Source organism: Vulpes vulpes, unplaced genomic scaffold, assembly GCF_048418805.1.
Source record: "Vulpes vulpes isolate BD-2025 unplaced genomic scaffold, VulVul3 Bu000000691, whole genome shotgun sequence".
Lineage (NCBI taxonomy): Eukaryota > Metazoa > Chordata > Mammalia > Carnivora > Canidae > Vulpes > Vulpes vulpes.
Window position 1 is genome coordinate 125,201 of NW_027325696.1, and position 12,122 is coordinate 137,322.

The 12,122-nt window shown below is 38.6% G+C and overlaps 1 protein-coding gene across 1 annotated transcript in view; it reads left to right on the forward strand.

The window, feature by feature from the left end:
* LOC112912909 (leucine-rich repeat-containing protein 7-like) overlaps positions 1–12,122 on the forward strand; it is a gene marked incomplete at its 3' end in the record, with an annotated part of 122,052 nt that overhangs the window by 13,414 nt on the left and 96,516 nt on the right. The window contains 3 exon segments of the mRNA XM_072745170.1: positions 1,475–1,561; positions 10,131–10,281; positions 10,494–10,784. Coding sequence (XP_072601271.1) covers positions 1,475–1,561; positions 10,131–10,281; positions 10,494–10,784 — 529 coding nt within the window.

Consider the following 12,122-nt stretch of genomic DNA (forward strand, 5'->3'; position numbering starts at 1 on the left):
AGCAGACAGAAAGCAAGGAAACTGGGACCTTTCTCTTACAACCCGAAGGAACTAAATCTTGCCACATCTACGTAAGCTTGAAAGAGGATTCCATGCTCCAGATGATAATGCAGACTAGTCAATACCATGATTTTAGCTTTTTGAGTCCCTAAGCAAGGAAACACAACCACACAATGCCCTGATTTCTGACCTGTAGAGCTGAGAACTTTTATAAATGAATGTTGGTTTAATAAGCTGCTAAATTTTCAGTTACTTGTTATGCAGCATTGAAAAACTAATACAGCTATGTTGTATTCATTGTTTTTGCAAAGATTACAACATGTTGGATAATTGGAAGGATTTGAAAGTCTCCACAGGGCGTTCTCACATAAGACTTTCAATAAAAGCAAATGATACAGTAGAGCAGTAGAAAGATAATGTAGGCAAACATCAGGGGACCAAGAACCTTCCAAGTACAGCTTCCCAAGATCCTTCTTATTCATACAAGGATGTGCTTCATCTCCAAATAAAACCACCACAATTTACATGATAAATCCTAGTTTCAAAAAGCTCCCTAAAAGTTTCCAATGGTGGTTTTTGTGCTCTTCTTTACACATTGCCAAGCCAGGCTACCTAACTGGGGATGCCAGATATAAGCCCCAATAAACAAATCAGCCCTGGGTATTGCCAGGGGAGTTTCAAACTTTCAATAGCACATTATAAATAATTAATTAGTTCAGTGCCCTTATCTCAGCCAAGGGTCAACGCTAGCCATATAGCTTCCCCAAGAGATAAACACAGAGCTGAGCCACCTCTACCATAAAATAATTTATCCTATACAATTTTGCTTCCCTTTTCCTACTTCACTCTCCCTGGGCCTCCAAGCAGGGTACTACATTTGGCAATGGTATGTGAGGAAGCAGGTAGACAAACAGGAAGATGTCATATGGGGCCCTCGAGAAAGATAGATGATAGAAGACAACCCTTCTTTAGAAGACAAATGTCCGATTCCAAGCCTGCTTGCTGCCCATGTCTAGATAAGTAATGCTGCAGTCAGCCACCTGTTATGAGATATTCTAGTTGAGTTACCAGGTCTGCAGAGCAGTTCTCAACCCACTATCTTTTCTGGCCATTGCCAGGGAATTCTTAGAGGCCACAGCTGCACTTGCCAGCAAGGTGTGGAGGAAGACTTATCAATGAGGATAAATGCATTACAGAATTTCGCTGCTGTCTTGATTGTGCCAGCCTGGATTTAGCCGAAATACTGCCTCCTTCTCTCTCTGACCCTATCGCTCATATCAGAAGCCAATGGGAAGATCTTTAATAAGCAGTTCCAGCTAGTGAAATAACCCTAAGTACTAATCCCTGACTATTTAGGAGTCCTTCAATTGTTCCTTATGGACTGACTATGGCCTATTTTGCTCCCTTCCCCTGCTATTTCATATCTGGAAACTTTCTTTGTTTAAATTGTTAAACTGTTTATATTGCTTTTTAGTTACCAAAGTGATTTTAATACAGTGGTATATAAAAAGGAAAAAGAGAAAAACCCTCCTCAGCAACCTCCCAGTCTCACTCCCCAGAGGTAAACACAGTTTAATGTCTGTCGTGCGACTTCTTTTTCTATTCATTTGCAAAGGTACATGTGCACATGCATTTTTTTTCACTGAAGAACATAAAATGGGCATCGTATATCTTTTATACTTTTCAAAGTTATATAAAGTTTCTTATAGTGGACATCACATTATTTAATCTATAACCCATTGATGGACATCTATCTTGTTTTCACTATTTTGCTATTTTAATAATGCAGTGAGCGACTTTTTACATATACATGCAAATATTTGCAGAGAATGACTTCTTAGAGGTAGAATTGCTGGATCACTGGTTATATGTGATTCATTTTAATAGATACTGCAAATTTTCCCTCTCAAAAGCAGTACTAATTTATACAAACTTTTGGATCTCATTAGAGAAACCAAGCAATTCAGACTTCCCAGCGGGACCCCATTTGATTTGTCCTAAGTCACAGGTGATTCACACTGAATTTTTTAAAAACATAATTGAATCTACGTTGTACTTTCTACAGAATTCTCTAAGTTTCAGGCTTCTTATTTTTACCCTTTCCATTACTTGCAGCACCAATTTCTTCTCTTTCATTTGTTTTCAGCTTTGTTTCTGTTTTGTCATTTTAGGGGAACTTGGGGGGAGATGGAAGATAAATCCCATTTTGACATTTGAATCAGCTTACTGTTTATTCATTCACCATACATTTACTCTGTATTTATGCAGGCACTTTAGGCACTGAGAATACAAAGATGAATAAAACATAAATTTACCTTTCAGAAATGTTGAAAGTGCAAATGATAGCACCGCAATTAGCAAATAAAAGGTAGATGGAGAGATGGATTATAAAACAGGGGAACTGAAGAGTGACTTTGGGAGGAAAGGCAGGTTCAAGGTGAGGAAGCACTTGAAAGGTAAGTAGGAGAGAGAGGCTAGCTTGTGGGAGTTACAGAAGAGTAGACGTTAGAGGAGGAGGATTAGAATGAAGTGGTCAGATATGGCTGGAGTACCGATTCTTTTGTAGGATAAAGGGAGTTGAGATTTAAAAAATGAACTGAAGCAAGAGTATTGGAGTCTTTGAATGTCATGCTAAGCATCTAGTATTCAGCTCATAAATGATAAATAGCCTAAAAATTGTGGAGCAGGAAAGTGACATATTCAAAGTCTACATTTTACAATTTACCTCTAATATGCAGGATGAATTAATCACTCAATTAATATTTTATCGATAACCTGCTATGTGTCAGAAATTGTTAGAACCCAGAACTTTAATAGGAACAGATTAAAAACAGGGATGAGTGAAAATTATTGTAATAGTTTAGGAAACAGATGATGAAGCCAGAACTAAGAAATGAAGACAGAAGAAATGAAGGGCAACAAAAAGTCGGATTCCAGAAATAAAGAACTAGCAGAAAAGGGGTGGGGTGAGTAAAAGGAGAAAAGAAGCAGGTATATTGCCTTTAATCGGGCAACTGGGATGAGGAGCTAGGGAGTATTCTGCTAAGCGAAATAAGTCAGTCAGTTGGAGAAGGACAAATACATATGATTTCACTCATATGTAGAATTTAAGAAACAAAACAAATTATCATAGGGGAAAATAAGAGAGAGGAAAACCCAGAAACATACTGTCAACTATAGAGAACAAGCTGATGTTACTAGCTGGAAATTATCTTCCCCTCCGGTAGATTCCATATAAAGAGATCTCTGCTGCGCCCGTTACTTTCGTTCTTATGTTATACGTGTCCCTGTCTGGGTAGGTGCATGATCGCAGCACACAACCTTCCCTTCTCCTACCTCTAGTGCTTGGTGAATATTGTCCATAAAAGGATTTCTTTTCAATCCCTCAGAACCCAGTGAGGCTAACTTGTGCTTTCGTTGCATACAAGTACTACTGACTCTCTCTATCCTCTGTGGTCCCTGAAACCATTTCACAAGCCTGTTCAATTTTTTTTTAATATAGCCATCACAAAATATATTATTTGTATTGTGACTAACCACCTGCCCTAACTAAGATGTAAGTTCCTTGAGGGCAGAGAATCTGTGCATTCATCTCAGTAACCCCTGTATATAAGCAGTGTATATTAAATAAGACTCTCAAATGGCTATAAACACTTAAAAATTTAAACACTTAGATTTGTATCACACTGTTAGAAATTCTGATTCAATGGGTTGCGTGGAAAGCTTAGGAATCTACATTTTATCAAATTCCCGAAATGATTCTTATTCGCAGTAAACCTGAAAATGGTTACCCGTTATTAAGTATTTGTTAAATGAATGCTGATGTTTTTTTCTCTCTTAAACTATAGCCCACAAGGGCAAGGCCTGATCTGATGTGGGTGTTTCTCCTGTCTGTGGCCTAGCTATTTGAACATAGTAGATTCTTAAATCTGTAGAATTGATGTATGTTAGTGGGATTCCTGATGACTGGTGTAATCTTTTAAAGTTTTCCATAAGACACAAGATTTGCTGGGCTTTGAAGAATGAATTGGACTTGGACAGGTCAGGAGGGAAGAGAGCATCCCAGCCAGGGGATTAACAAGATCATAGGAATGGATGGAGGTGAGGAAACACAAGCGTGCTGAGGGTTGGCAATTAGATTATTTTAACGAGAGCAGAGGTTCTTGTGGCAGAGGAATGAAAGATGAGGCTGCGGAGCTCCCCACTCTATAAAATAAACCTTTGTTAGCAGAACTCTCATTTTCATTTTAATTTAATAAAAGCAAAAATAAGTGGTTTTGATGTGATTAATGACCAATAAGGGAGATACAGGGCTGACTTGGCAAGCATCCATCTTCATGGCACGTGCAGAAGTACAAGATTTAATACAGAATTAACCTGCCCAAGCATCTGTTCACAACTCCATATGAAAAAGAAAAAAATAGCCTGAAGCATATGTTACAAGTTGAAGTCTGGACAACTTTTTTTTTTTTCATATTATGTTGGTTGGAATTCACATTTTTAGCAAAATCCCTTATTGACTTGTTTGCGTGAATTTGAATATTAAATAACCATAATAATGATAAACCAAAATTTTTAAAAAAGCATTCTTGTTCACTCATGAAGAAAAGATTCACTTGTTACTAAATGGATAATAAATTTGGAGTTAAAATATATTCCTTTGGTCTTATAGCATAGCCAGCATCAGCTACACATCTAAAATTAACCCGCTTAGAAATAAATCCATTCACCAATCTGGAAAATGGTCATTAGCAGTCTACTACTTGCGAGGCACTGTATGCAAAATGTTAATGGTAAAGCACCATGCATACGACACATATTAAAAGATTGATCCTTCCATATCAAGAAAGGTTGATAGGGAATCATTTGTTTCAACAAGTTATCATTTATTCCTTTATTCATTCAACAACTCTTGGATGACTGAATGTAGCTATATGATTTTATTTTGTTCTCTGTTATATCCCCCCACACAAGCACAGTGCTTGATATGTGTTAAGTCGTCAATAGATATCTTTTGGGTGAATACATTTATTAATCGCTCTGTCAAACTCTCATATACAAAAGTAAAATGAAAAACAAAGATAGTCCCTGCCCTCATGCATCTAGTGAGGTAAACTGATAGTAATCAAGTGCACTCACAAAGGTAAAATTCCAGCCATCACAAGTGTTCAGGAGTCTATCATGGAATTTGGCCAAAGACTTCCCTGAAGAAGTGATCTTGAGTTGAAATCTAAAGGGTGAGTAGAAATTAACCTGGCAAAGGAAAGGAGGAGGAGCACTTTAGGTAGAAGAGGGAGCGGGAAGGAGCACGACGAGTGCATGGTGACTGCAATATAGTTTGAGAGAGAGTCACAAAAATGTGAGTGGCAGGCTAGGGAGGGAAGTTAAGAGTATGTTAAGATAGTTCGCAAGGAATTCTAGAATTATAAATATGGGGCAAGGTCACATAGATAAGGAAGTACCCCATTTAAAGTTGATACAATATAAGTTCTTTTGAGCCACAGCCTCAAAACCCATTGCTCATTTGTAATATAAAAAAAAAATTGTCCAATAAAACATACCAATTTTTTACAGTGACAAGCAAAACAATCAAGCATGTAATTTCAAATTACATCGTCTTGATCTTTGTAGATTGCACCAATAAATATTATAATTTTACTAAATTACATCGTTGCAATTAGCCGTCAAATGGGGGTTAATAAAGGAATCAACACAGTACCATAAGAATAATTTGGGTGTGCTGATGTGGAACTGTATTGACAGTTTAATATACCCTGGCAAACAGCTCATTCAACTGTTGTATAAAACTAATAAAAATATATATAATTTAATGTGTAGTTCACATGATAGAATTTGTGCAGGAAAAATAAAGCTGAGAGTTTTAAAGGGCTTTAAAGCAAGTGTGGAAACAATGAAATGTTAAAATCTGATTAAACAGGTAATTGTCCTTATTTTCTCACTAGTTCTTATAAAGTATTTGGTCAAGTGGACTAATATTTTCCTCTTTCCTCAATTCGTTTTGTTTTTATCTGGGCTTTATGTACTCCTATCATTTTCACCACAGTATGTAGCTCAGGATCCTATGTCTCTCCTCATTAACCTATGTCTACATTTTGTCTGAGATTATATAATCTGAGATTATAATACTCTTTGAGTTCCCCCACCCCACATGCACATGCTCCTATGTCCCATAACACGGGGCTGCCCGTGAAGTTAGGGCTTGGTGAGTAGTTATTAAATCTTCAGAAGTGGCAGGTTAGAACATTTATAAATAAATAGTATAGGTTTTAATAACTAATAATGAGAGGTAGCATAAATTATTAGCTTTCATTTATTATTATTATTATTATTAGTTAGATAATAAGTATGACAGTAACCAGGTTTAGGGATAGATATTGTAAAATGTTATCTTTTCTTTATCCGTTTATATTGTTTATGTGGCATATGGAGAAAATATAATAATTATCCAGCAATACTTCTACTCTTTGTGCTCTAATCTAATTCTTAACTGAGATTACATGGGGAGTAAATATCAGAAAATATTATAAAAGTAGAAGATGACATATACAGGAATAATAAATAGACACTGACATATTAAGGACTAATAAAATGAAAATATGCAATATTAATAACTCAAATTCTACTTAAAATAACCCATAGAACTCCAATAATGTTTATAAATATATATGTCCTCAAAATGTAGTTTAGGGGCGCCTGAGTGGCTCAGTCAGTTAAGCATCTGGACTCTTGATTTTGGCTCAGGTCATGATCTCAGGGTTGTGAGATCGAGCCCCATGATGGGCTCTGTGCTGAGCCTGGGGCCTGCTTGGGAGTCTCCCTCTCTCTCTGCCCCTCGCCAGTGCTCTTGCTCTCTCTCTGTCTCCCTCTAAGAAAAAAAAAAAAGTGTAGCTTAAAAGCCCGTGATGTGTAACACACAAGATTTTATTGACCTACGTAACATTACTATGTAGTGAAGTAAAATAGGATAAATATAAGGGTTTCCATTTCTCTAATGGGAAAATTAAAGCACAGCAGGAGTCAAGGTTTCTACCAATAATACTAATCACTTTCTTTATTCATTTAGCCAATATTTATTAAGCATCCACTAGGCTAAGTTGTAAGGATTAATGGTTACGACTCAGTTTAGAATGTTGTAACTGCTATAGATTGAAGACAAAATGGCTTTGGAACCCAAATGTGAATGGGTCTTGTCTTCATTCCTTTCTCACCCAAAGGAATGCCTAAAAAACTACTCTTGCTACCAAACCCAACAAAATGGTCTTCCTATGGAAAGATTTACAATTTGGGGGGGATTTTTTTTAAGATTTTATTTATTCATGAGAGACGCAGAGAGAGAGAGAGAGAGAGGCAGAGACACAGGCAGAGGGAGAAGCAGGCTCCCTGCAGGGAGCCCGATGTGGGACTCAATCCCCAGTCTCCAGGATCACACCCTGGGCTGAAGGCGACGCTAAACCACTGAGTCACCCAGGCTGCCCAAGATTTACAATTTTTAATAGAGCTCTTCACTTCCACTGAACAGCTTTAAGATACTGTCATTAAACGTAATTATCTGGCTTATCATTGACTGACTTTCAAGCAGAAAAGATAATGTGCACACATTTGACAGTTCGGTTTCTTATTTGCTGCAACTCTTGCTATTTATAGCAGAACAGTAGCCACTTCTTTGCTATTTTCTGTTCAAGTAATTGGTCATTCTACAGTTTGTGGAGAACTAGTTATCATACAGGCTAGACATTGATTACTGATTTTCAAAGAATTTTAATTCTGAATTTCATTGAAACACTCTGAATAGTAGTCTTAGATTCAGAAGGTACTTGAGTTCTGCAGTACAGCTTTATGACCTTCAAGGGTCATTGGCGGTATATTTTTGCAACAGGCACACTGCTAAGAGTTAGGATTCAACGATGCAAGACCTGCTCCAGAAGCTTACAATAGTGAGTATCAAACTAAAGGTTTAAAGAAATTTCAGCTTTGGCCTTTGCCAGATAAACTACCATCCACTATACTTAAGTAAAATCCAGTAATGATGTCGTGAAGTACCAAGACAAAAAGAAGTTTTCCAGTATCTACAGAAAATAAGACTGATGCCGTAATAGATTCTTACGCACTTCTTAGCAATTTTATTAAAAATATTTCTCACTGTGGAGCACCAGGGTGGCACAGTCACATCCCACACTTGTTTTTGGCTCAGGTCGTGATCTCAAGGCCATAAGATCAAGCTCAGCATGGAGTCTATTTGAGATTCAATCTCTCTCTAACTCTGCCCTTCCCCTCACTCAAGTGCATGCATGTTCTCTCTCTCTCTCTCAAATAAATAGATCTTCCAAAAAAATTATCACTGCTATTATAAATTAATCCATATCAGAGAATTGACCGATGGTGGTAAATAAAAAATGGTGACTCAGATTTGTTTTTCATTCAGTGAACTATCTATATTAGAAAGATACGTACCTGGTACAAAAAAAATAAATAAGCTGTTGTAGGTATTTTCAGAGATTAGCCCATAAAAAATGTATCAATTATGGAATATGTTGTAACCAAAAGTGTATGCATGTATTTTCAACCTTTCAAACATTAATAAGACAAAGAGAAAATAGGTATAACATACAAATTATATAGTTTACTATAATTATAATTTGCATTAAGAACATCCATACATCACTTAAAGATTCTAGAATTTGAAATTGCATTGGCAATTGCAAATTTTTTCTACCTTGAAAATACTTATAGCCATAAAATTTCCTTTAGTCAACAGGGCCTTAATATAAGTTCTTTATCTCTATATTTAAAATTGTTTTCTCTGGGTAACCCCAGTGGCTTAGTGGTTTAGTGCTGCCTTCAGCCCAGAGTGTGATCCTGGAGACCTGGGATTGAGTCCCACGTGGGGCTCCCAGCATGGAGCCTGCTTCTCTCTCTCTCTCTCTCTCTCTCAAATAAATAAATAATCTTTAAAAATTAATTAATTACTTAATTAAATAAAATTGTTTTCTCTTCCCGATTTGCTATTTGTCCTATATTCTCTGACTTTAGCAACTAAGTGTTAAGTCTGATTTATGTAGCTGTATTTTAGGGACCCCAGCACCAAGGTAGACGTCATGATGATTTTTCACAAGAACATGAGTTTTCAGTGATACTTCAGAGTGCCTTGAAGGGTGAATGGGAGATAAGGAAGCAAAGGCAAATAGTGACAAAACTTTTTCTAAAGTGTCTCTGTGAAGAAGAGCAATGAGTGGGAAAGTAGCTGGAAGAGGCTAGAGAGGCTATGAAAACAGTATTTTTTCATGATAAGAGAAACTAAAGCATGTTTGCGTGGCCCAGTAGAGACAGAGATTGATGTGTGTGAGAAAGGGGAGAACTGCACGTCTGGATCCTTGCAAATCGAGAAGAAATGGAAGAGATGTGATCTAGAGCCCATATGGACAGGAAGGGAACATGCGTTTGTAAGGCCAGCGGTGGTCAGTGAAAGAGAGCCATAGAGGTGACTACAAAACACATAAACGTATCGTGCTAAAGCCAAACTAGATGCATCCCCAACTCAGCTCCAACTAAGCCAGATTTCAGACGTGCCACATTATACCCAAGGAAGTACGATGGACGGAAAGGATGTGTAGCAAACCAGAGCAATCTTAACCCGTTGTCTTTATAATATATTCCCCTGCCAATCTGTCTCAACATGCACGTGAGAGGCCTGAGCGTCAAGCTTCCTTACCCTTGGAGTAAGTCCGTCTCTGGTCCCTTGTTTGTTTCAGTGAACAATATAGGTAAGCTAAGAACTGGGGGTGAGAGGAGGATGCGATCTTTGACAAGACCGAAGAACTCTGAAATGGTCTCAGAGAGTTGAGCATCTCAAGGAAAAGTAATCCGGTTGTGTGGCAGGACTCGGTCCCCATTTCAGGTATTTGTCATGAATTTAAAGTGAGACAATCAGCCAACTTGTGATTTCTTCTAAACAAAGCTTAGTGCAGTAGCAGAAAGGGCAGAAAGTTGGCCTCAACCCAAGTTCAGATCAGTGGGGTGAATGTGACAAAAGAGGACACATTTGCCGAGTGACGTTTGCAAGAAACTGTTCATGATGATGAAGTGTTACTCGTGAATCTCGGCCTGGTAAGGAAGGAAAGAGAAATGAATAAAGGTGAAGTCAGCATAGAAGTCACGCCAGTCACTGCTCCCGGGGAATTCCAGGGCACGGACATAAGTGGAATGGCAGTGCAGGAGCCCACGGTCAGCCAGGGGGAATGTGCGATTGAGATTTCAGAGTTGGTACACACTCCTGCGACGACAGCTTAAGTGGGGTATTGGGAGTGAGTTACTGAATTGGAATGGAGGAAAATATTGATTATGAGTGTGGATTGTTGATTCTGTTCAATTCAGATGAAATGTGTGAAGCACTAGCGTATTCCCTTGGAAAGAGTTGGAGATACGAAGGTAAATAAGATTCAGGTCCCTGCTTCAAGGAGCTCCCAGTATCATAGGCAAAGTCCTCCAGTAGGAACACCAACACCAAAGGAATACCTCGCCCGATCAATGATCAGACCCACAGGCTTCGAGAACAACATTTGGGAAGTCCTGGTCGCGAGAGAAAGCCTGATGCCTCTAGGAGCAGCAGAGTTCGGGTTTCCTTGAGGCCCAAGTTTGAATGGAGGTGTAGGGACAGGAAAGGGTCAGAGGAGACTTGCTTTGCACCATATGGTAAAGGTATCCGAGATTCATATTCTTTGGATAGTGGGATACAGGACATAATGGAATGGCCTCCGGGCTGCAGTGTAGAGAAAGGGGGAGGGAGGAAGTGGATGTGGGTTTTTGGAGAAAGAAGGCTGAGACCAGTTTGAATTGTGAGATGCGAGCGTATATGTTAGACAGTTTCTCCCTCTCGGGTTTCGATTCAGACGAGATCATCAAGCCGTGTAATCTCCGTGGGGGAGCGGATAGTACATTAAAATGGAAATCATGGAATCAGAATCCCTTCCCTTCCCTAATTGCCAAGGCGTGATGGGACCCACCCCAGGAAATCCGAACGTAATCTCCATGAGAGCTTGTTTGTTTGGTTGGTTGGTTTTTTTCTCTACTTTTTCTCCAGTGCTTGGTACAAAATAGACTCCTGATAAGTAGTGACTTGAACACATTTGTTGAAGGAATTAAAGCTTCTCTTTAGCATCTGATCTCTTCCTTTGACGCTTTCATCTCAAAGCTGCCAGCCCAAGGAGCACCATGCTAGAAATGAACCACTTAGCACTTTTCTCTAGGATACTCCTCTTATTCATCATCTGACAAAACTTCAAGATCAGGCTCTTGTCTCCCCTATATAATAGCCATAAAATTATGGGCACAGTCATTTGCTTCTTTATGCCCAAATCTCCTTGTCGGTAAGGTGGGGATAATAGGTAATATTCACTGAGTATTGAGCACAGCACTTAAAACTTTTCAGTGTTCCAAGCACTTTAAATATTTTTTTAAAGATTTTATTTACTTATTCATGAGAAACACAGAGAGAGAGGCAGAGACACAGGCTGAGGGAGAAGCAGGGTCCCTGCAGGGAGCCCGACGTGGGACTTGATCCCAGGACCCCGGGGTCACGCCCTGAGCTGAAGGCAGACGCTCAACCGCTGAACCACCCAGAGACCCCCGTACTTCAAATATTTAAGAGCAGTTAATCCTCATTAATGTGCCCCTGCCATTCACCTATTACAGACAAGGAACCCAAACCAAGATTTTATAGCCTGTAAGCAACAAAACCCTGAGCTGAACTCCGTCCAGGTCCCCAAACCAAGCTCTTAACCACCCTGCTTACTACCTGTCCAAAAATCATACCTACCACACTGGATAGCTGTCAAGATTCATTAAGAATAATTTATGTAGAGGCACCTTGAAAAATGCCATTTTGTAGTAAGTGTCCAAAAGAACTTAGCTTGTGTTGTTGTTACTGTTTTATTCTTATTATTTGGATCTTCTTGGGGAGCTATATGTTCATTTCATAGAAGAATCACTCTCTCCTTTGGGAAATTAGGTTATTTCATTTTAGACAGATCTAATTGGGAAAAAAAAAATCACTCCTACAACTTTCCTCACTGATACTAATTCTAAACTCTTTCCTCACTGATTCT